Source organism: Dendrobates tinctorius, unplaced genomic scaffold (assembly GCF_039654945.1).
Source record: "Dendrobates tinctorius isolate UK_male_01 unplaced genomic scaffold, ASM3965494v1 ptg000070l, whole genome shotgun sequence".
Taxonomy (NCBI): Eukaryota; Metazoa; Chordata; class Amphibia; order Anura; family Dendrobatidae; genus Dendrobates; species Dendrobates tinctorius.
Genome location: NW_027361738.1, coordinates 11,150,726 through 11,175,921, shown reverse-complemented (window position 1 = coordinate 11,175,921; position 25,196 = coordinate 11,150,726). Strand labels below are relative to the sequence as shown.

General features: G+C 41.8%; 1 protein-coding gene and 1 long non-coding RNA gene across 3 annotated transcripts in view; one reads left to right on the top strand and one right to left on the bottom strand.

The window, feature by feature from the left end:
- Positions 1–22,180, top strand: part of SNX10 (sorting nexin 10) — a 64,661-nt gene extending 42,481 nt beyond the window's left edge. For both annotated transcript variants that reach the window (XM_073581376.1, XM_073581375.1), the window contains 6 exons: positions 1,714–1,783; positions 8,450–8,533; positions 10,400–10,500; positions 11,047–11,145; positions 20,800–21,003; positions 21,470–22,180. In XM_073581376.1, the coding sequence (XP_073437477.1) occupies positions 1,760–1,783; positions 8,450–8,533; positions 10,400–10,500; positions 11,047–11,145; positions 20,800–21,003; positions 21,470–21,584 (627 nt within the window). In that variant the 5' untranslated portion in view covers positions 1,714–1,759 and the 3' untranslated portion in view covers positions 21,585–22,180. The remainder of the gene's footprint in view (positions 1–1,713; positions 1,784–8,449; positions 8,534–10,399; positions 10,501–11,046; positions 11,146–20,799; positions 21,004–21,469) is intronic.
- LOC141095408 (uncharacterized) lies at positions 20,548–24,218 on the bottom strand. The gene is made up of 2 exons (XR_012233377.1): positions 23,743–24,218; positions 20,548–20,957 (listed from the first exon to the last, which is right to left on the bottom strand). It is a non-coding gene; the product is annotated as an uncharacterized lncRNA (long non-coding RNA).
- Positions 24,219–25,196: the final 978 nt, after the last annotated feature.

Here is a 25,196-nt window from a genome sequence, read left to right as displayed (position 1 = left end):
CTCAGGTTTTATAAAATCAATGTTTTCTCTGCTGCAAATATAGCAGTTCTCTGACAGCTGAGCTTTGCATAACCCTGCCCACATCACGGATTGGCAGCTTTCTGCCTATGCACAGTGCACACACACACAAAGCTGTCAATCAGTAGTGGGAGCGGGTTTGCACTACCTGGCAGCAGGTTTACTAGTTGTCTAGTGGCAATCACCTGCTATAAAAAACAAATACTTGTTTTATCAGTGTCACTAAACAGCCTAATAAGTGACACACTGCTGAAATCAAGGTATCTGTCTCTACATCATGCTGCTCTCTGATTAGGTAGCAGAAACTATATTGGATATATATTTTACTGTGACATGATTGTGGTGGTTGTTCCGATTTTATGTTTATCACTTTGTGCAATCTTTCAGTTTAAGAATAGTGACCAGTACTTCTGTGCTGTTACTTCCCTTTTTGACATTACCATGTGCTGTTACAGATTATATGACCCAACTAAAAATATTCCCATACTATGACATCACTGTGCATTTTTAAGTTCTTAAACGGTGAAGTCCCTTTCAGCAAACTGCATAAATCATTAGTACAGGCCAATATTAGAATTGTTGTCCTATATCTTATCGCAGGATTCTACATCTTTCCCCACCTATGAGCCTCTCCTTTACCACACTCCTGCTCCCTGAACTCCTAATTCACTCTGAAATACCTCTAAAATACAGATTGATCAGGCAAGTTCACGATTTAAGGCTATGGCTACCCGTTGACTTTGGCCATGACACAAGCTGCGCCTATTGTTTGCTAGGTGCCACTGCTACATCGCAGCACAATACAAGTCAATGGGGCTGCACTGCAATGCGGATGGATGTCCTGTGATTTACTTGTCGGTCGTAGTACCCTTTGGGAGTTGTAAAGTGACCCCATTGACTTTTTTTTTTTCTCTTAAGTTTTAATATAATGGCGACAAGTAGCAAAATTTGGTGTTGTGACTTGTCCAAGCTCTTGTATCCCTAGGTAAATCTGCTTAATAAAGTCAATGGAGGAAGGGGGAGAGCACAGTCTCACAGGTATAGACTAGGATTCACCTTGCTTGTGTTGTAGTTTATCACAGAGCTTGATTCAGAGCTACACTGCTCAGTACTTCATTATACTCTCCATACATCTGCTGCTTCTTAACACGTACAGCATAGACGGGATGCCTCATGTCTACACTCCAACAGACATAAAAACAGCTAGCCTCCATTTTTCAGTCCAGAGGCAACTGAAAGTTCTAGATAGTCTGCGGAGGGGAAAACAGGTGATCATGCAGAATAGTCACACAACAGGCAAAAATGTTGCTACTCCTCATGTACTCACATTGACAGCTTATTCTTACGTTAAAGTTACCTGAAAATACCTTTTGCCTAGAGTGCTTACACCTAAGGATGTATGTATGAAGTTTTCCCTAAAACTTTGTATAGATTGGCACTGGTGATGCACCCAGAAAATCTATGGGCCTCATGTATAAAATGTACTCAAATGTTCATGTTACCAATGTGCTATTCTTTGCTCTTTTTATTAGTTTGGTTTTCCAGTTTATCCTTTTTTTTCCTCACCCATGTTCCTTACATTTAATTAATGGATTCTTTAAGAAATACAAGCGGTGTGGGACAAGGCTTTCTTTCTTTGTATGTTTAGTGTTTGTCATACTATGTGACTCTAAACAGTGCTGTTTTGTGTTCTAGGTCTTATTTTTTTTTTTTTTTTTACTGCTCTTGACTTCCGTGAAGTATGCTGCCAAAGGACCGGAAAGGAGTAAGTGACCATTGAACAGAAGCGTGTTTCCAGTAATGTAATATGCACTTTTTTTTAATAGGAAAAGTGTCCTTGGATGTAATTGAGGGTTGTGTATGAATCATGGCCTATTACATTGAACACTGTTGTATTAAAAATTGTGATATAAAAAAATAACCCATCACATAAAAAATGTACCGTAATTAAAACAGGCCATTATTATACAGCCTTGTCTTATTCATGATTCCGGTGCTAGGTTTCTCTTGAAGCAAATCATTTCTTACCTTTGACTCTGCAAAAATTTACTGTTCTTCATCATTCTCGTCTGGACTATTGCAATTCTCTACTAATCGTTTTTTCTTTTACTAAACTCTCTCCTCTCCAATCCGTCCTGAATGCTGCAGCCAGGATCATATTCTTTTCCAACCGCTACACCGATGCCTCCACCCTGTGCCAGTCGTTGCACTGCTTGCCCATCTGATGGAGTTCAATATAATCTTATCACTCTCACTCCCGACAAAGCTCTCCACAGTTTAGCACTGCTCTAAATCTCCTCCCTCGTCTGTCTACCACCCTACACACGCCCTCCATTCTGCTAATGACTTAAAGCTAAAATCCTTAATAATCCGAACACCCCACTCCCATCTTCAAGACTTCTTGCGTGCCGCAGCAATTCTTTGGAATACATACACTACCCAGGAAAATTTGATTATTTCCCAATACCCACAGCTTTAAGTGTGGCCTACAAACGCATTTCTTTAGACTGGCCTATTGCCTCACCTCAGTTATCTAACTACCCTTGTTTTGCTCATACAAAATTTTCTTCCAAATCGGAACCCTTTAGCATCTGTCCAAGCACCCTCCATGCACTTACTAGACCTCTGTGCCTGTGCTGTACACATACTGGCTGGTGACCGGTTCATGCAGTGTTATGTGCAGACCCTATTTAGTATATTATATAGTATAGAATAAAGCAACCATGCTGACCGAGGCCCCATTTTATCCTCCCCTACTATGGGTAAGCAATACCATTTTTAATTCTGATATTCTACTTCACCCATTGTTCGTGGCTACTTGGCTTCTTTAAGGGTGTGTGCACACGCTGCGGATTCTGCGCGGATCCGCAGCGGATTTGGCCCTGCGGATCCGCAGCAGTTTCTGCTGCGTTGTACAGTACCTTTATACCCTATGGAAAAAAAAAACCCGCTGTACACATGCTGCGGAATTTTCCGCGCGGATTTGCTGCGGTTTCAAAACCACAGAAAGAATTGACATGTCAATTCTTTCTGCGGATTCCACTGCGGTTTGCCATCTCCTCCATTGTGGAGATGAAAAACCGCAGGGCAAAACCGCAGTTAACCCGCAGGTCTTAAGACCTGCTGATTTACCTGCGAATTTTGCAAAATCCGCGCGGATCAATACACAGCATAATCCGCAGCGTGTGCACGTTACCCTATTACTATGTGTTTGATAAATTCCGTTTCAGTAGGTGGAACACTGAGAAACACAGTACAACAAATGTGAAAAAATACTCTGCTGTAAAAAAAATTTCAGCAATAAACAGCAAGTGCTAGTAAAAAGATGATAACAAAACAGGGAATTTAGTTGATACGTTTTTTGCAAAAAATGTATGCTAAGCCGCTCTACCAACGCCAAGGTATACCCATCAGAGCAGTCCTATCCAATGTATTTAAAACCTGACCATGTGAACAGTACCTATATGAGCAGGGTTCAGAGAGGCAGTGTCTGATGTGTATTATTTATTTCGGTAGGTGTTTCTTGTGCCGAGTCTTTTAACCCTATTGGTGGTTTATGGCTACTCTGTTGGTTCCTTTCTGTTTGTGTGTTTGGAGTATTCCACCATCTGATTATATTGAGTCTCTGCGAATCATTCATTTAAGGGGGACGTTGTACTCTTGTCCCTGACCCAGACTTTTATGTGGTCTATGAATTTTTCAATATTTATATCCTCCCTGCATCCGCTCACTTTCAGTCAAAAGAGCACACACAGAGCAGTTAGTGTCACCACTCACTATTCTGTGAGTGGCGGCAATAATCATTTTCCTGCACTTTGCTTGACATCTCACTCTTCACAGGTGTGCTGCCGAGCAGTCTGTCGATAACTGTGACAGGGAATGATTTCAGCCGCCGCTCACAGTATAGTGAGTGGTAACGCTAACTTCTCCGAGCACCCTCTCATGACTGAAAGCCAGTGGCCGCCTTGAGGATATAAGGGTATTCCCTACAAGTAGCTATGCTTTCAGTAATATCTGCAGGTAGTGTTTTCATTTATTTTCCACAACTCGCTACTTTTATTTTTTTGAGAAGTGAAAAAATGCTTGACTTGGTGAATATTTAATCGCTCCTGAATCCAAAGATAGGACACAGAGAAGAGGGCCCTGTGCAAGAACACTATATGGACCCTTTTTTGCAGTCCAATATAATTAATCATAAAGCGCAATTCCATCTGCATTACAGGTGACGGTGGCCCCCACTTACCTCCTGGGCTCCTGTGCGATTGCACCAATACTTGGGTCCATTGAGCATTACATCTTGGCATTGTGATATCCTTGTATGTGTTGTAGAATCTGTAGCCCAGAGTGAGCGACATGGGCTGCAATGTGCATGGCCGCATCGGAGAAACCATGGTACCCCAGTAAAGTGTTCGTTCAGCAGCTGTGCACCCATCCACCTGCTCATATCTAATGTGTGAGGTCATTAGAGCTTGGACGTGACTTGTCAAGAGTTTACCTTTTTATGATGATTTCTCTGAATCCACACAAATTTGTTTTTCTAAGGAAAAGTTGAAGGACAGTATGACAAAGCTGAGGAGTTTCATGCAGAAACCATTAATGATTTACCTTATGAGTCAGATACCCATGAAATATGTGAAATAAATCTCTCAACTGATCTCCAGTTCATCTCCATATATCAGAAATGGCCAATGACCCTTCACTTATAACGTAGGAAAAAGTCCAGTCTTTTATGTATGAAATATTGCACCCTTGAGCTAGTCTGGTAAAATGAAGAGATGGAGTCATTGTAATGAGTCACCGTCACCACATGCTCTTCCCTCAAGATTCTTAGGCACAGTTCAGACTTGTGTATTTTCAGTCAATGTGCTGTCCATTTGTGTAACAGACCAGGGCACTGACCAGCCAGTGTGAGAGTGTTTAGCAACACACACAATGCAGCGTTTACTGTTCCATCCATTTTATGCAGCACAATAAGGCTTGTGAACAGCTCCTACTCACATCCGCGAAGTTGACGAGCACCAAGAACCACATCGACCCAGTTCCATCCGCAATTTGCAGACATGACTGTTCTGTTAATTTGTGTCCCCCCCCGACCCCCTGTTCATGGCTCATTAAACTTCTAGTGTTTAATAAGAATACTCAATATTGGCGTGTAAGAAAGGATTCTCCAAATAGTGTCCATGTGCCTCTATACAGATGAGGGTAGGTGGTTTTAAAGGGGTATTCTGCTAGAAAGTTGTCACCAATCCATAGGAAAAGTGATAACTTGTAGGTCTGTGGGGGGTCATGAGCATATGGACACCTCTGATCTCCAGACTGGGGCACTTCTGTCCTGGTAGAGTGGAGGCAGTGTGTATGCTCCACCGCCGCTTCATTGGAATGGGGGGGGGGGGTGACATATGTCTGTCTCCCCTCACCTGGCAGTGCACTTTCTACTATATTGGCATCCTGGATGCCGATACAGTTGAAAGCAATGTTGGAGGAGGGAGTGCCAAGCTGATGCTCCTTCCACCATCATTCTTCCTCTGCATCTGACATCAAAGTCCAGTGGGCACAATGACATCATTACAATGCACCCACTGTGCCAAGCAGTGAAAGAGCTTCAGAGCGCTCGCTGCCAAGACCGGAGCAGCAGGGGAATGGGGAGTATTTTTTTTTTTTTTTTTAAACTTATTTTAATGAGGTGCCCATTATACTGTGTGGAATGCTATATGGGGCCCATTATACTGTATGGAGCAAGATGTGTGGCCCATTATACTGTATGGAGGGAGGACTGTGTGGGGATTATAGATGGGAAGAGGCAGTGACCCACAAAATTCAATTACAAAAAGTTTTTTTAATGTGTTGCCTTCACACACAAAAGTCCAAATTCACACAATTGCATATAGGTTCAGTGCATATAACTTCAGTGCATATTATCAGTGTTCAGTTCACACCAGTTCATAGCACTCCATAGTACACAGCATCCTTTAGATTGCAGTCACTACACACGCTAGTCCTCCTCTGACTAGTTCCCGTGGGCGTTCTGCACCGCTTGTATCAGAGTCTCTACTCACAGCCATACACAGTCCAGGATATCCTCCGGATCGCAGCCGGGCACCATTTTCACCTGTTTTGCAATTGTTACACGCCAGTCCTCTTTCGGTCACAGGACATCCACCTCTGGGCACAGTACTGTCCACTTCCGAGATCAGTCACCGTGGACGACTCGCATCACTGTGTACTCTGTCAGTGCCAGGCCTATTGGCTCCGCTCTATCCTGTGCTCTGCACACCAACTGCTTCACAGCCACAAGCACCAACTCACTCTGGCGCTGACACACCTGAGACTCACTCAGAACTCCTCTGATCTCGCTAACTCTTTCCTGCAGGGCTTTTATCACAGCAAGATGTGGATTTCAGCCACATAGAAAACCTGGATCCGGAATGGAACAGACTGCAACACTATCAGACTGCAATCTGTTTCAGACACAACATTCAGAGCTGGTTTTCCATACCTCTGTCTTGGACACTAACATGCCCAAGACTAACACTTTTATTATCAGTCTGCATTGCAGTCACAGCTACGCCCCCGTGACTGCCATGCACACCTATGGCCTTCATACGCCTCTGTGTATATCCTGGGGAGACTACACAGCGACCTCTACCTGTGACATTGGTCACTGCTTCACCATTGCAATCCCAGCTACGCCTGTGCGCGCAATGCATTCCCAAAGCCTCAATACGTCATAACATTTAACATGTACAGTTATAATAATCGCGTGTCCCCGTGTCAGTGACTGTGGATCCACAAATAAATAGCGCACTAGCGACTCAGACAGGGACGCTGAAGCAAACCGCGTAGTGATAGCGCAGTAGTGGCCACCAATCGGAGCAGAGGGTCGTAGAAAAGGCAACGCTGAAGCACGTCTATTGAGGTCTGAGTCGTCAGAATCGCTGCTGTGTGACAAGGTCCCAACGACCGCCGAAGTTATATGGATCGCCGTATCGTTGCTGCGTCGTTGAGTAGATCTGCCTGTTTGACAGCTTACTAGCGACCATGTAGCGACGTATCAGTGATAGAATATCCAGCGATCCCGACAAGGATACGACCTGGTAAGGATCGCTGGTACGTCGCTACATGGTCGCTAGTAAGCTGTCAAACAGGCAGATCTACTCAACGACGCAGCAACGATACGGTGACAGCGGTCGTTGGGACCTTGTCACACAGCAGCTATTCTGACGACTCAGACCTCGTGCTTCAGCTTTGCCTTTTCTACAACCCTCTGCTCCGATTGGTGGCCACTACTGCGCTATCACTACGCGGTTTGCTTCAGCGTCCCTGACTGAGTCGCTAGTGCGCTATTTATTTGTGGATCCACAGTCACTGACACGGGGACACGCGATTATTATAACTGTAAATGTTATGATTGCATATAATCAGAGTATCAAGCCACGCCCACTCCATAGCCCCGCCCACTGGCAAGTGGAGAGCGGAGTTGGAGGGAAAGTGTGGGACACGGGTGGAGAGGAGCTGCGAGAGAGAGCGGGACACTAATGGAGAGCAGGGCTGCGGAGGGATAGAGCGAGGTGGCGTGTGGAGGGAGAGCGAGGCTGCGGAGGGAGAGAGTGGGACGGTGGGTGGAGAGCGGGGCAGCGGAAGTAGAGAGCGTGATGGCGGGTGGAGAGCGGGGCTGTTAATGGAGAGAGCGGGGCTGCGGAGGGAGAGAGCGTGACGGCCAATGGAAACGGGCTGCTGAGGGCGTGAGCGGGGCTGTAGAGGGAGAATGCGAGACGGCGATTGGAGAGTGGGGCTGCAGAAGGAGAGAGCGTGACAGTGGATGGAGAGCTGGGCTGTGGAGCGAAAGCGGGGCTGCTGAGGGATAGAGCAGGACGGCAAGCTGAGACGGGCTGCTGAGGGAGAGAGTGGGACAAGAGATGGAGATCAAAACGGCGCGAGAGAGCGGGATGGCGGTTAGTTTCTATGCTCTTCAGCTAGAGATATATATATATATATATATATATAATCTTGTTTCATTGGTTTATTGCAGCATTCCGACAGTTTGTACATTTTCTTCATACACTTAATAAGCAGTGTCGGCTGACTCATTATATACAGATAGTTTTCTACTCTATTTTGTAATCTTCTCTGGCTTCTTGGTATTCTACAATCCTGCTCCCTAGAGAACACTTCTTCAGTGTTAGATAATTCCCCCCTAGAAGCCCGCTGGCCGGGGTCAATCCTGATGCAATCTTGGAAACCTCTTAAGACTTTGCTGGCTTAAGGCAGAAATTCCAAGTCCTATCTAGTCTGGTGACTTCATCATTGAGGCTTTTTTTTTTCTCTTCTGGTTTGCAAGCCTATAAAACTACTTCCTCTTGCTAATCGGCATTTTCGAGCTGGTCCTCGTGAAGTTTGCTTCGTGCTCTGACATTGCATTATGCTATTACAGGAGACCATCAGCGTTTGGGTGCGCGATCCTAAAATACAGAAACATGACTGGCATCCCTACCTGGATTATGAGATCTGCATCCATGTAAGTTTAATTTTTGTACTTTTTTTTTTTTTTCAGTTTTTTTTTTTTTCTATAAAGTTTTTGGACGATTTGCGGTTTTGTATTGTACCTCTATACAGTGGGGAAAAAAAGTATTTAGTCAGTCAGCAATAGTGCAAGTTCCACCACTTAAAAAGATGAGAGGCGTCTGTAATTTACATCATAGGTAGACCTCAACTATGTGAGACAAACTGAGAAGAAAAAATCCAGAAAATCACATTGTCTGTTTTTTTTTCATTTTATTTGCATATTATGGTGGAAAATAAGTATTTGGTCAGAAACAAAATTTCATCTCAATACTTTGTGATATATCCTTTGTTGGCAATGACAGAGGTCAAACGTTTTCTGTAAGTCTTCACAAGGTTGCCACACACTGTTGTTGGTATGTTGGCCCATTCCTCCATGCAGATCTCCTCTAGAGCAGTGATGTTTTGGGCTTTTCGCTTGGCAACACGGACTTTCAACTCCCTCCAAAGGTTTTCTATAGGGTTGAGATCTGGAGACTGGCTAGGCCACTCCAGGACCTTGAAATGCTTCTTACGAAGCCACTCCTTCGTTGCCCTGGCGGTGTGCTTTGGATTATTGTCATGTTGAAAGACCCAGCCACGTTTCATCTTCAATGCCCTTGCTGATGGAAGGAGGTTTGCACTCAAAATCTCACGATACATGGCCCCATTCATTCTTTTATGTACCCGGATCAGTCGTCCTGGCCCCTTTGCAGAGAAACAGCCCCAAAGCATGATGTTTCCACCACCATGCTTTACAGTAGGTATGGTGTTTGATGGATGCAACTCAGTATTCTTTTTCCTCCAAACACGACAAGTTGTGTTTCTACCAAACAGTTCCAGTTTGGTTTCATCAGACCATAGGACATTCTCCCAAAACTCCTCTGGATCATCCAAATGCTCTCTAGCAAACTTCAGATGGGCCCGGACATGTACAGGCTTAAGTAGTGGGACACGTCTGGCACTGCAGGATCTGAGTCCATGGTGGCGTAGTGTGTTACTTATGGTAGGCCTTGTTACATTGGTCCCAGCTCTCTGCAGTTCATTCACTAGGTCCCCCCGCGTGGTTCTGGGATTTTTGCTCACCGTTCTTGTGATCATTCTGACCCCACGGGGTGGGATTTTGCGTGGAGCACCAGATCGAGGGAGATTATCAGTGGTCTTGTATGTCTTCCATTTTCTAATTATTGCTCCCACAGTTGATTTCTTCACTCCAAGCTGGTTGGCTATTGCAGATTCAGTCTTCCCAGCCTGGTGCAGGGCTACAATTTTGTTTCTGGTGTCCTTTGACAGCTCTTTGGTCTTCACCATAGTGGAGTTTGGAGTCAGACTGTTTGAGGGTGTGCACAGGTGTCTTTTTATACTGATAACAAGTTTAAACAGGTGCCATTACTACAGGTAATGAGTGGAGGAAAGAGGAGACTCTTAAAGAAGTTACAGGTCTGTGAGAGCCAGAAATCTTGATTGCTTGTTTCTGACCAAATACTTATTTTCCACCATAATATGCAAATAAAATGAAAAAAAAACAGACAATGTGATTTTCTGGATTTTTTTTTCTCAGTTTGTCTCCCATAGTTGAGGTCTACCTATGATGTAAATTACAGACGCCTCTCATCTTTTTAAGTGGTGGAACTTGCACTATTGCTGACTGACTAAATACTTTTTTTCCCCACTGTATACTGGGAGGAAGTTTGGTGATAAATGTAGAAATATGTTAATACTAAACTGCTGAAATGTATTTGGGGAGCGATCATGTTACGAACCCTCTCTGAAGATGTAAATGTGTGTTTTCTGACACAATAGTGGTAATAAGAAAAAAAAAAATCTTGAAATGTCTCTGCAGACAAATAGTATGTGCTTCACGGTGAAAACCTCCCGGGTCCGAAGAAGGTTCAGAGAATTCGTGTGGTTGCGCCAAAAACTTCAGAGTAACGCCGTTCTGATGTAAGTGATTCTGGGTAATCTCACGGGTGTGTAATATATAGAATATAATAACAAGGAAAAATAGCAGCACAGTCCTAATGTTGTGGGTGCGCAATACTTCCAAACAACCAGCCACAAAGCCTCCAAATGTAGAGGAAATACATTGGAAGCAGCACTCCAGAAGAAGTCAGTGTTTGAAAAGTGAAGGGTTCAGTCCCTTATCTCCGAAATGTTTCAATAACTCTTTGTAAGACCATTTTTGCCCTACATTGAGAATGAGAATTTTATTTCTCTAGTGCCATCATATTCAGCAGCACTGTACAAATTAGAGAACGTGTACGAAATATGATATTTACACAGCAATACATTATTGCACAATACTAGTTTTTCTGTAGTAATCTATACTTTTCTTTAACTTTTTAATAGTTCAGAACTAGAAGCCAATAGAATTCTGTACATTTTGAGGCTTTTTTTTTTTTTTTTTTTCTTTTTTCCAACGATTGTTTATCTAAACCAAAATAGGAGATTCAATGCACGGTACTCACTTTTCTTCCTTATTTGTTTCAGTGTGTTACCAGAATTGCCACCCAAAATCCCCTTTTTTAACATTAACAATGCGCATAACGTGGAGCAGCGCGTTCGCGGCTTGCAAGAATTTTTGAATAAGTAAGTACGCTTTATCTGAAGTGCGGTACAGAAAATTCATGTCCTGTGTAACAGAGCCATCTAGTGGCCGCCGTCATGGTGTAAGGGCTCACTGCTGCAGTCAATCGCCACTTACATCGCCCTTCCCCCTCAAGGGGATGAGTATTTGGAGTTTATTGTATAGAAGGTGGAGCTGTGAACATTTCTTGCCTTGTGCAATGTGTCCTCCCTATAACCCGATGTCTTTGTATCAACCCACACATAAGAAGAATCTATAACCTATGGTGCCTTCTTATCAGTGCAGGCTGTTATTCCGCCTTTATGATGTCGGCTGCATTTCTAAGCATGGAAGGTGCAATAATGCCCAATGACATATTGATAAGACAGAGGCTGCCACTCTGCATTTTATTGCCAAAGTTCAAGGGGGACATTGCTGATGTACATGCTGCCCCATGATTAAAGGATCTGTCTGTGGCAAAGTCTCAATCCAGGCAATAACCGATCAACAGACACATGCCTATCAGGTTCAACTGAGTGATGGGAGAGGATAAAGGGAAGGGATATCCGTCCATCCATAATGCATGACCTGCTCGGCCCTAAAGAGCAAGTTTCTTCCTCCTGATTGTGAGTCTCTGTCGACTAGATCAACATTCAGAACAAGAAAACTGTAAATGTTTATAAAAGTATTTTCTTTCAAAGAAGAAAAAACCCAACAACAAAAATCTAAGGTTTGTTTTTAAAATATAATAATAAAAAAAAGTTCAACAGTTCCTACTATGACCAGCTCTAGAGGTAGACTATTCCGCAGGTGAGGCGGCCTGTCTATTCTGGAGAGTGAACCTTTCTCTAGGTAGAGGGAGTACCCCCATGCCTTTTGAAACTAGGGTGAGGGGGTTTACAATAAACAGCTTTTGATCAATTTTTTTTTCTGTCATGTTGCCCCAAGTCTTCACAAGACTAAATAAATGTAATTCTTTTACTCGATCATCCTCTTAACTAAAATCCTCCTTTCCCCGTCTTGAGTTAGTGGCTCTTCTTTGTATTTTCTGTGATTCGGTACCCACAACTGAACTCCATATTCCAGAGGTGATCGCACTATCGCTTTGTGACGTGGTAGTATTACATGCCTGTCCCACAGGTTCGTGTCTCCTTTAATACATGACAATATTCTGTTGGCAGTCCCTGCTGGAGTAAGATCTGTGGCATAGAGAGCACTGCCACTAGCCACACCCTTGTCCTGCTTCTACCCGGTCCACTTGTCAGAGCTCTGCAAAAATGGCATGAGAACGCCAAGTTGCTAAATTTTAGCATAGCTTTGAGTTGTGCCAAAATTTTGTGACTTTTCAAAGCTTTTCACATCTCAGTTCTGCTGAAAAAAGCTTTGAATTAGACCCAAACTTCTTACATCCAAGTTTCCCTGATCCATAGTAAAGAACTGATGGATTAATAAAAGTTCAGACGATTTTTCTCCTACAGCTTTTAAAGAGATGATAATAAAACTGATGAGAGAAACTGTGTATTACACTGATGTGAAGATGGAAAAACCACTGTATACTCTGGGTATGGTGGAAGATGAAACCGGCAGGGTATATAAATAAAAGAAAATATGATGTGTGTAATATACAATATAAAGAAATACATAGAATAAAATAATCAAACAATGGCCTTTATTAAGATATAAAACAACAATAGGTGTACACTTAGAATAACTAAAAAAGGCACCCCAAATATATACATGCTATTATAGATACATAATAGACTATATAATAAGGCTTACCTAATAACCATGCTATACTGGCTCAATAATTAACAGGTAAAAAATGCACACAATGACCCAAAAACACAAAAATAGTGCAATGTGTAGCAAAAAATGTCCACTTCAAATAAAGTGCAATGGTGGTATGGCTCAAAAAGTGACCGTGAATACCAATAAGTGATAAAAATGAAGCGCCACACAATGAAAAAATAAAACAAGGAATAAACAATTACCTGATGAGCCAGCTAATGGTGCCAAAATAATGCGCCCCGATGCGCGTTTCGGAGTTGCTCTCCGTCAGGGGGTGGCTGTAGTCCCTACAACTCTTCATGCTTAGTGTGTGTTGTCACTTTGGGATGACAGACCCTTTTTATTACAGGTAATAACCCTGGGCATAGCCTAAGATCTAGTGCTGAGTCATACAACCATTCCAATTTTTGTCTGGGGAAAAAGAAAATCCGATCCATGCAGATCAGCACATAAGCGGCATCCTTGTGTAATAGTTTTTTTTTTTTTTTGTTTTTTTATCCCCTCACTATTACATGCTTGATTGGCCAAGTTGGATCTTCAAAAATGGATCAGAATAGGTTTTGCAGTGAGTTGTTTTTTTTTTTTTTGTTTTTTTTTTTTTTTTCTTCTTAATTGGGCACATGGGTCATTGACTTGTATGGGTCCACTTGTTGTCCATTTTAAAGCTGACAGCACACGGACAAGAAAAGAGACCTGCCCTAATTCATCATCAAAACCTTTTGATCAGAAAACTGGTGTACAAAGCTTTGAGGTCCCAAAAAGTTTCCGCAGCTTGGAGGTGCTCAAAAAATCTTGGGACTTTTTGGGTTTTCACACAAGTTTCACCTAGATCCGCCAAAATGGGCCGAGCTATGGCAGGACAGGGACACATCGCCACAGCTTGTCAAATTCAGGACGAGCTATGGGTTACAAAATCTGACTTGTCATCCGTATGTAATCTGCTAGCTCCTGAATATGGGAATCCTATAGAAATGCATTAAAGCCAACACTTTTTTTTATTTTTCTTTATTTTTCTTTCTGTGTTTATTAGCACATGAAATTCATTTACATTTGACCAGCTTGCTTTTTCTGAAATTGCCTGCGCCCCCGACGACCAATGTGTGAAAATTTTGCATGGGCCAAGGTAGTTTTTCTTTATTTTTCTTTTTGCTTTACTCAAATCTAAATTGTAAAGCAGGAGCGCCCACCACCACATCCCAGTGTAAAGCCCTTAGTCTATGTTAGGAGTTTGCACACACAGAAGTTTTCATGTTTTAAAAAATAAATCTAAAATGATAGTAGAGCCGAGAATAAATTGCCAGCAACTGGTCATTTTGCACAAAGACTGGTGTATATGCCCAGCACCAAATTTATTGTCTGTTTAGACCTTTATTTTTGTCTAGGAAGAGGTGGTGCTTATGGAAAAGGGTGTAGCTTAAAATGCATCAAAATGCGCCAGAATTTTGGTACAAATTATTTGTTTATAGTAAGACATGTCTGCGATGTCCAGCAAGCATATCGATTAGTGTATGGCATGGTGATACATGTAATGTGTCTTCTGCCTGTTTGGTTTAGGTTAATGCAAAGGTTAGAATGATTATAATCTGCCGGGGGTGTAAATATGTGTGTGTTGTGCTAGACGTGTCCATGTCATAATGACTAGAGCAGCTTTTAAAGGAAACCAGTCTTGTTAGAAAACTCTATTAACCTGAAGATTTGAGGTTAATCTGCAGGTTAATAACGGTGTAAACGCATGCGGCCGCCGCACTGGGAGCACCGCTACCAGTAGGTAATGAACTTTATTCTTTCCGCTAGCTCAGCACATAGTGATCAGTGGCTGTATTCGCGCTCCAGCCCTGACTGCGCACAGATGCACTGCCAGATGTCAGTCCGTGTCGGGGCCGCTATGCTGAGCGGTGACTGAAGCCGCACCTCTATGACTAACAGCCAGAGGTTGCTGTGGAATAAGGTTCATTTCCTCCCAGTAGGCGGCCTTCAGAGCGGCGCCCACACGGCTTTGGAACTCTATTCACCAGCATATAAATCTCATACATGTAAGGTAATAGCATTTTGGGACATGACCGGTTCCTTTAAGTTGTTTTCTAGGAAATAGTAGCTGTGGTCTTGTTACAGAGCTGGGAGAAACTGGCATCAAAAAGCCAAAAGTCACAACATTTTTGCACAACTCAGAGTTTAATAATAGGTGTTATTAGAAAAATAAGCCGGCTGACTACTAAAAAAAAAAAAAAAAAGAGAGTACTCCTTATCAGTGTGATAAAACAATGCAGCTATCCAAAAGGTTACATGTCACGGACGAGGAAATTTAGGAAGAAACCTAAAATGAAAGGATTGAATCTTACCACAAGGAGTGGGAATATAAGGATATTTTTTCACCCTCACTTTTTTTCTCAGTGTCTCATTTTCCCTTTTATTAAAAGGACGACCATGTGAGAGGATTTACTAAAAGTAGGGGGCTCTATATTGTGATATTTCAGAAAGTCAGACACATGCATCATCAGACGCACATGTCCGGTTACTGTACATCCACCCTTGTGAGACCGAGGAGCAGGCCCCTCATGAACAGTTTCCTGCTTATTGGGAAAAGAGCGCGCTCCTGATGATGCACAGATCGGACCAGCGCGATGGCTGCGCCACTGGCCCAATCTATGGTCTCTCACATGCAGAAAGCAGGAGCTTCTACCACTACAGCATCAGAGGTGGCGCAAGGATGAGCTAGTAAGTACTACACTCTTTGCCTAGTAGCCTGGCCACCCCTGATGGACTGCAGAGATGGCTGGTAACCTAGGCAACAAGTATAACACAACATTGGAACGGAGAGGATTTTTAATTTAAAGAAAAAATGCAAAATTTCTTATATTTACACGCAATTTTAGCCATTTGTAGCAACCACTTTATGGTGACAATCTTATTTTACTGTTTTCTGCGTTCACACATTTTGTAATTTTTTTATCCTGTATACAAAAGAATCCGCCATCATACTGAATGATTCTTTTCACGTTGGTGTTACTGTATATGTGTAACGATGGAAGTGATGCAGCAAAAAAAAAACGGAAAAACACATAGATGTAGACAAGTGCATGTGTGTATGTAATATTTGTTACTGTGTTTGTATGCTGTGGGTTCTTCAGACTATAAATCCTAGCCCGCGCTGAGAACAGATCATTACCCATTCTGATCAGTAGAAGGCAGCATACACTGGCTGTTCACCCTCCGCGTTTTATTCAGCGGCCGCCTGACTGGCATTTTAAGTATTTCTTATAGATGACATCATATAGGATACTAGAACAATGTTTATTGGACGAGGTTTCCAGTATTGCAGTTTAAATTTCTGTCCCCATATAGATTGATGATAAATCTGCTTCAGAGGTACTGAATCTAGGCCAAATTTGGCTGGTAGTACAGCCCTCCTGGAGCTTTCACCCAGCTTTCCAAAGTTCCTGAGTGGCAGATAGAATTGCACAGAAGCTTTGCATTAATGGCTACATCAGCCTAGTCGCGGAGGAGCTAGGAATGCTTAGGACAACCTTGACAGAGGTGATGGTACTAGCAGGTCAGAAACCCCAAAAGACAGTCGTAAGAGGACGTGTCACATAGGGGATGGCATGCTTGGTATGGCCACTGGATAGATTTACAGTGATTAATCCTTAAAAAAAAATTATTTATTTTGTTTTTTCTCCTCCTGTCCTGGTATATTAATCCCAATCTCGCAGCCAGAACAGCATTGGGCAAGATCACAAAGATTTATTTCCATAACTTGGGCTTGAGTTCTGGCACAGTGATGAAACTACTGGTGATCATAGCTTTGCTTCACAGACAGGTTACCATCATTGTCCCCGGGTTACCGGACTGTTAAGTGATTAACTGTAAAGCGCTGCGGAATATGTTGGCGCTATATAAATAAAGATTATTATTATTATTATTATTATTATTATTATTATTATTATTATCCATTTCCTCAGGAACTGGAGGTGTCGAAACTTTGCTGACCATCTTTTTATTGGAACCTCACGACTTTCTCCCCAAAAGTTGATGTATGGGGAAGACATAGATTTGGCTGATGGAATTTCCACTTCCAATTCTTTTGTTCGGTGGGAAAAGCTGCTGCCAGACTTTCTCATAGAGAACACAGGATTGCTTGGGCGATGCAAACATTCCTGTGTGTGGGAGAGTTGGGAGCGAGAGGTGCTGGCCAAATAATTATACTGTTGACTGTTGTTATGTATGTGGGGACTCTTGGCATTAAAAAGGGTTTTCCGGGCATCTTATAAGTCATCCATATCAGATCGGTGGAGGTCCAAAACCTGACTCTGATCCACTTTAAATTCCCTGCTGCTTTAATGGTCCTGCAATGATCACGTTGACGCGTGACTACTGCTCCCAGTCACCAGCCTCGGCGATCACTTGCTGTACCTAAAAGTGTCACCGCCGAGGCTGCTGAGGTCATGTGAATGATGTACGTGACAATATCACCGCAGGACAGGCTTTGATAGGCGACGGGTACTTTTTTTTATGCCATTTTGGGTCTAGGAAACCTGGTTGATAACCCTGTTAGACTTCTACTGTGACCATATTGGTTGCCACTCCACTATCCGCTGGTATCACAAGGGCTGTGTTCACTTTTGACGGATTCCCAATGGTCCTAGTGGGGTCTGTCATGCGAGGATAGTTCCCGCACTGCTCGTGTTTTCATCATTTTCCGGGAGAAAAGGTGACTAGATTTTTTACAGAACGACACGAGGACCTCTCAGTGGCCTGCACTTACAGGTTACAGTTCAGTATTTACCGGCCTAATGACTCCTTGGTATCTGATTTTCCTCGTTTTGTGCTACGCTTCCATCACCAGGTGTGTTGCCTGCTGCAGTTGTCACTGTAGATAAGGGTTTCTTATGTGCAGCTTGGGTATTGCGGTAGAAGTTCTTTGTTGGCTGGTAAATGATCTCCCCCTCATTCTTCGTTTGCGTTCCTGCCGCCGACTCTCCAGGCTCCAACTTCTTGCTGTCCTGCCTCTGATTCATTGATGCACATGGCTGTTGTAATGATTTAGACCAGGCTTTGCCCATACTTGTTTTTAAAGAGCCTGTTTGTTATTATGTGGCACGCTATTCATTTGAGGTAGATATATAGATTACAGTGTGGTTACGATGACAGAAGTATTATTCACCAGAAACCTCTACAGCTCCGATAATTTGCTCCTGTATAAATTTACATGATAAATACGACCCTTGATGTCTTAAGAGAACCATTACACGGCAAGGATCATTTATAGTCATTTGTTCTTGTAGTGTATTGACCGGCTCGGCGGTGACACCATGTAGCGGCAGGTGATGCTGGAGAATGAAATGCAGGACGCATGGAGCTTGTTATCCAGGTCAAGTTCTTAACTTGCCGCAGCTGAACTTCTTCCACTGTTCTCGTCCATACCCAGGAGAACGTTCTCTGTGCTCCCGATTTCTCATGTAATGCTTGTACCAATGCTGTCCTGATCGGAGAACCCATTACCATTTATCTGATGAAATCCTAATGGATCTGACCCGCTTGCGGACTTTATTTATAAGTTTGCTTTGATTCATTTTTCTAGAAACTTGTGAACCTGTTTCTTCACAGATGCAGCCATTAAGAGTTCTCTCTTTTTTTTTTTTTGAAGGGGGACACCGTTTCATACAGTGGTTATATAGAGCTGCGGATGCAACCTGTAAAAGGACCTGTATATGTTGAATCAGTGACTGACACAGACAAGAAATGACCCCTGTACGAGATGTGTCCTCCCCTGTCTTGTATTTAAATTACTGCACACTTTTTTTTTTTTCGCAGTGTTATTTGCCATATAAAGCAATATTTATGTCCTGATTTAGATGTATTTTTTATTAGCTTATTCCTGGTATTCTATAAGGTCTTTTTTTAATTGATTAAAGTGATCAGAAACTCAGAGATTATATGCATGTCAGAATCTACAGGAGATAATCCTCTATGTTCTGGCTGTTTCTTTAGCTCATGTTCATAGGTGTAGTGCTTTCCTTTGGGACTACAGTATAGCTGCATAGCCTACAGGTGCCTGAGGTCGTCTTGAGACACACCTCCTGACTCTTGATTGGTTCAGGCAGCAGCTCCACCTCCACTGATTGGCTGTTGTGTATAACACTAGACGATCACTGGCTCACCAGGAAATCTGTGCATTGAGGGCTGAGATCCATTACAGCAAGGACAGGATGATTAACTGATTACTAGATTGAATTTGATAACTCGCACATGCTAATAATGCAATTGGACTTTAGGAAAATCTAGGAGGGTCACTTTTTAGTGCGTAGTTGAAGTGGCTTTCTTGTGCCAGTCTTAAAGGCCACGTACAGTGTATGAAAAATATGTATTATATGTGTGCCCTGTAAGACTATATATAATAATAGGAACTGTTTTGTAATGTACTGACCAGATAAGTTCTTAAAATATTTTTGTCCTCCGCACGGGGTTGGATCTATACTCATCTGCTTTCATTTGCCACAGGCAAAATGGTACCAAAATTGTTGTATTCCTGGTAGTGTAACGGTCACTGTGGAAAAAAGGTTTTGTATCGGATGGTCACTGCAAAGTGCTGCTGATCGATGGAGACCGGGTTCTGTGACCGCCACGGATCCGACAAAAGACCGCTCTGAAGTCCACAGCTCCTGCAGTGCAAAGAGCTGTATACGGCTCAGTAAGTAAGGCTATGGGTCTGTATGGATTAATAGGCTTACTACTGAGCCCGTACACTTCTCTGCGTGCGCAGGTCATGCAGGAGCTACAGACTGATCAGTGAGGGTCCCCAGGCCCGAATTCCCACCGATCAGCAGCATTGTGCAGCGACTTTCATGAATAATACCTTTTATATAGTGAGTTACACTTTTCAAAGGGAAAAAGTTACCAGTGAATGAGCAAAAATGGGGTAAATGAGTGGAGCGATATTCTGTATGAAGAGGTGGAGACAATAACCAGACTAAATCCCAAATCGAGGGTAGAAAGGGTTTTACTTTTTGATCTGTGCACACTGGTGAAACTTCTGTGTTCATGCAAGATGCCGGACCAAATATTGATTCTACTGCTGGGTTTCACTTACCTTTTTCAAGTATTTTTTGCATTCATTTCTAATTAAAGGGCTGCTCCACTACTTCTGTACTGACTATCCATCCTATGGATGGGTCATCTATATCAGATTGGTGGGCAACCCCACTGATCAGCTGTTCTCGGTGGCGGCAGACAGATATTAACTTTTGCAGAACTGAACAGCACCGTTCTGCCGACCGTCGATGCCGCTGCTCACTACTGCAGATCCACCACTATTGGAATGGAGAGTTGATGCAGCTGAGAACAGCTAATCTGTGGGGGTGCTGGGTGTCAGCCCCCCACTATGTAGGTGACCTACCCATGGGACTGGTCATCAATAGAAAAGTAGTCCTACTTTGACCTTTCTCAGATGTCCATGAATCACGTGCATGCTCTTTCTGTGGTTATTCACGGATAGAACATGTACCAATTATAGTCCCTGTAGTCATTTACATGGCCGTGGTTTTTTTTTTTTTTTTGGTGACCTGGTTGTCTTGATTGGTCACTGACGGCACATATTATTATCCATGTGCTGTCTCTTTTTAATATTGTAATAAATAGGATAAGGTTTGCAATTTTTTATTTATTTTTTTGTTATGTGAGAAAATCACTGACTAAACACTGATAAAAATCCGCTCAAGAGCACTGATAAATCTCAGACCAATTTAGCAGTCATGTCTGAATGAGGCCTAAGATTGTGGCCCAATGTCTCTGGCCAGTGTGCTGGTTTTTCTTTTCCTATCCTTGTGTATTTATTGTACCGTCCCGCAGATGGTGACCTGTACAAGTAATGACTTCCATTCTGTGTTTTTCAGAGTCATGCAGTGCCCGGTGTTACTCTCAGATAGCCGCCTTCACCTTTTCTTGCAAACTCAACTCCCACTGGAAGAAATTGAAGCCTGCGCCTCTGGACAGACAAAATTCTCAGTTTCCGAAGCCATTCATAAGTTTGCCACCTCGAACCGGCGGTTTCCTGCGGAGAAGGAAGAACAAACAAGTTGTCACTTAGTTCCTGAGAGGTACTTTCATGTGCGGTAGACCCTCTTATTCTGTTGTTCTACTCAGATAATGAAAAAATTAATTGACTGAGATTTTATTGAGCTGTGACAGCTTCTCATAAGAGTCCTCGCACACCTCCACACTGAATTAATGGATGCAGTAGAAATTCAATTATCTGCATTCTGATTATGTGAATTTCATTTAGTCAGACTTGAATTATTCGCGTTTAAATTATCTGGTTTAAAAAAAAAAAACCCTACCGCACTCCAAATGGCTAATTAAAAGTCCAAATTTCCTGTCTCTCTTTCTGAAGGGAGATAATTAAAGTTCTCCTCTGCTACTCAGCCTTTGAGTGTGTTGTGAAAACCAATTTCCTTCCCCCATCCCCCTTTTATAGCACCGCCACCTCAGACCTCTGGGATTATTTTTTTTTTTGGTGTGTTTACTAATTATTTTATTTTTTTTTCTTTGTTTTCCATTTAACAGTTCATCTTCAACACTGGAGGCCAAGCATGATGGTCCATTTTTAAATGGTTGTAAAGCAGCTGAAGAACATAAAGAAACATGGAAAACGATTTTGGCCTCGGCACCTCCAGAATAGACGATTGGTCCTGTATTATCACCCAAGTGCAATTGTAAATCCTTTAACAAAAGACATTTAGTATTGAGAGTGAAGAATGCCTTTGTTAATGTAGAAACGTTGTCCAAAAGGTAAACCAAACGTTAAGGTTTTGGACGACGCGCGACGTAGTCATGACGTGAGAATCACGCATTTCAAAGTTTGTCACAGGTGGCAGAAATGAAGCTGGAAAATAACTTCATGGAATCAACTATTTATTTTTTTTTGTTAGATTTTGTTAACTTAGTATTGTAGGTGGGTGGATATTAGTTCTGCACTGCCTTTTATCCTTCACTCTGGAGTACAGACTTCATAGTTCCTGCCATCTCAGAATTTTCTGATTTGTTTTTGTTACATATTCTAAGCCATTTTTGCAGTATTTTATGCATTTGACTACTGATACGTTTATTGTGCTGTTTTGTAACTCATCTACTCTTCATATAGTCAACTATAGTCTAGTTTTAATAGAAAGTTCTGTTTATCTAGTGGTTTCGTAGATGTTCATAGAAGTTTTTGTACTTTACTTTTTGGCTTCAAACTCTACAGATAATAAAATCGTAGTGACTCCTTCATACACATCTAATGTACAGGCTTCATGACATCATCATGACTATTCCAGAATGATTATATATATATATATATATATATATATATATATATATATATATATATATATATATATATATATATGCACTTTATCCTTTGTCAGATGACTGACTACAATGTGAAAGGCAAAATACAATATAGAAGTCTGTATTATCTGTCATGTATGGCAGCAGGAGCAAAAAAAATAAAGCAAAGCTATAATATATTTGTAACTGGAAAATTTATATTGTACGTTTTTGTCATATGGTTTTGTCTAAAGTTGTATTGATTAAAAAGTAGAAAAAACTGTTGAAGCTTGAGTACCTTAAGGCTGTGTTCACACACAGCGTTTTTTTAGCGGTTTTTACCATGGTTTTCACTATAAAACCGCTAAAAATAAGCTTCCCAGTCATTTCTATGCATTTTGCACTTTTTGTGCACATGGATGCGTTTTTTACCGCGAAAAAACGTATCGTGGAAAAAAGCGCAGCATGCTCATTAATTTTGCGGATTTTTCCGCGGTTTTGGCTTCTTCCATGCGGTTTGAAACCGCTGTGGAAAAAAACGCATCAAAACCGTCGCGGAAAAATAGGTGCGGTTTCTGGGAAGGGATTCAGGTTTTTGAGCAGAAATTTTCTGCAACGTGTGCACTTAGCCTAAAAAAAAAGTCACAAATTTTGTATTTTGGTGTTTTGTTTTTATATTCTTTATTTTTTGTAATTATTATATACTTTTTTCCCTTGTATTTCACTTAGCAGAATGTTATTAAGCATCTATCTCTACCTTCCTTACATTTACTGTCCAGTTTTCCCTTTGACATAAGAGCTTTTTCTTTACAATATTTTTTATTCACGTCTTTGATGATGTTTTTTGGTATCTAGAAATAGTTTTGTGCTTTTTTTTTTTTTCCACTTTTAGGTGATTGAGAACTGTGTTGTTTCACTAGAATCTGGCTTGCAAAATGTTGCATTTACCTATATGAAATACACCTGCTATGTGCTATTCTTACATTGTGCACAAAAAGTAAAACCCAGTAAGGATTAATAGAGAAGGACAACAAAGTAATGCCATAGACATACACATTACGTACATTCACTATCTTCCCACCGTATAATTTTGCACTCATCAATTCTAGAAACACATTTTTCAATATAAATTGCTTCCCCCCTCCACATGACTTTTCTATTAAGTAGCATATAATAACATTCTCGTCAGTAACCGGATATTAACATATTTATAGTATTACAAACTTCCAAGCACTCATTCCCACCATCAGATCGTAAGATTTTGGAAATTCTCGAATTTTGGGAGGTATAAATTGGAATTATTTTGAATATGGAATTTTAGAGAAAAAAAACTTGTACTGGTTTTTACATTTTAAGCTAGGGATTGGGCCTATGTGTTAGCATACTTCTGTATGTTGTCAGTATCAGCAACCTGGCCTCAATGAGACAATACAGCATTAAAATGCCATATACATGTATATAGTACGATTTATTACATAGAACATTGTATAAATCTGTATGGATAGAAGTTTTCTCCAGTTAGGTCTTACCTGGGCTCAGAGCAGTAGCATCAGCCGAGGCTTGTGTAGCAGCATCTTGCTCCGTCCTCCCCTCCTCACGCCTGCGCTGCGGCGTCCTCCATCCTTCCTCTGTGCGCAGGTCCGGACTCAGCAGCATCAGATTCACTCTCTTCGCTCCAGTAACCTGAGCAGCTTGTGACACAGGGAGGAATGAGCTGCAGGAGAAGGAGTCACCATTGTCTTCCTGAGAATAAGATGTTCATGATCAGCTGGAGCCTATGAGCAGATCACTATAAATGCAAATCACAGTATTGTGAAGAATGGGGCCCAGGTCATTAGCATGAAGTGGTACAATGTGCTCAGTGCCCTGCTGTAGCAGGGTCTTACCCGCCCCAGGGCAAACCATGGCATCCTGAATTATGGATTCACCCTGGGTGCAAATCACTGCGGCTTGTCTTTAAGCTGCGTGATCTATCCCACACATACAACACATGGATGGATGACAAGTTGAGGCTGGAGAATATGGGCGCTGATGACAGCTTGTGTGTAAGACGCCTACTTTTAGGCACATGTATAAATCAAGGAGGCTGTCTCCATCCACTAGTGTGGTTTTAGCTCTAGAATAAATCCTCCCTGTGTTTTATAATAGTAAAAATGTAAACTTTGAATTGTTCCTTGGTTAAATGCCACCATCAACCACTTCATTCTTATGGTGCCTTCAGTTTTGTGTTTGTTTTTTTTCCCAAGAGGAGAAACACCATTTTTAGGTGGCATTAATTTTCCCCCTTAATTTAAGGTTTATTTTTTGCTATGTTAAACATGCTATACTCTAGGTATGATTTTTTTCTGATATTTCTTCTCTGCCATAGGCTTCTTTTTTTCTTTTAAAACCACAAAGAAAAAATAAATGTGCTAATGTGACCTGCATATTCATTCTGGTTGCATATATTTATTTGACAAAGTATGTTGTTCCCGTGTTTCTGGTTCCTTCCCACACTCCAATGACATACTGATAGGGAATCTTGATCGTGAGCCCCAATGGGGACAGTGATAATGTCTGTAAAGCTCTGTGGAATTAATGGTGCTATATGTGAGTAAAATAAATAGTGATTCTATGAGAAATTTGGGCTTCCCATGCCTTGTAATGGAAAAAAGTAACAACAAAAACTGACAGGCCTATAATTTTTTTTCTCAAACATACAGACAAAAGTGTGTGTGGCAGTTCTTTTACATATTTTATGACTCCCAAAGCTCTATTCACATGTCCACTTGTCATCAGTTTATAACCGGTCCAGGTACCAGGTGATCATTTGTTTTGATCCGTTTCCCATAAACTTTAATGATTTAAAAAGAAAAACAGAACCAGTCATCTGTGATTCTGTCATCCAAAAACCCAGAATTTGAAATAACAACTGGCCATGTTTATATGTAATGTTTCACTGTGCAATCGGGTTAGTTTTTCTGTAGCAATTAGAGATGAGCAA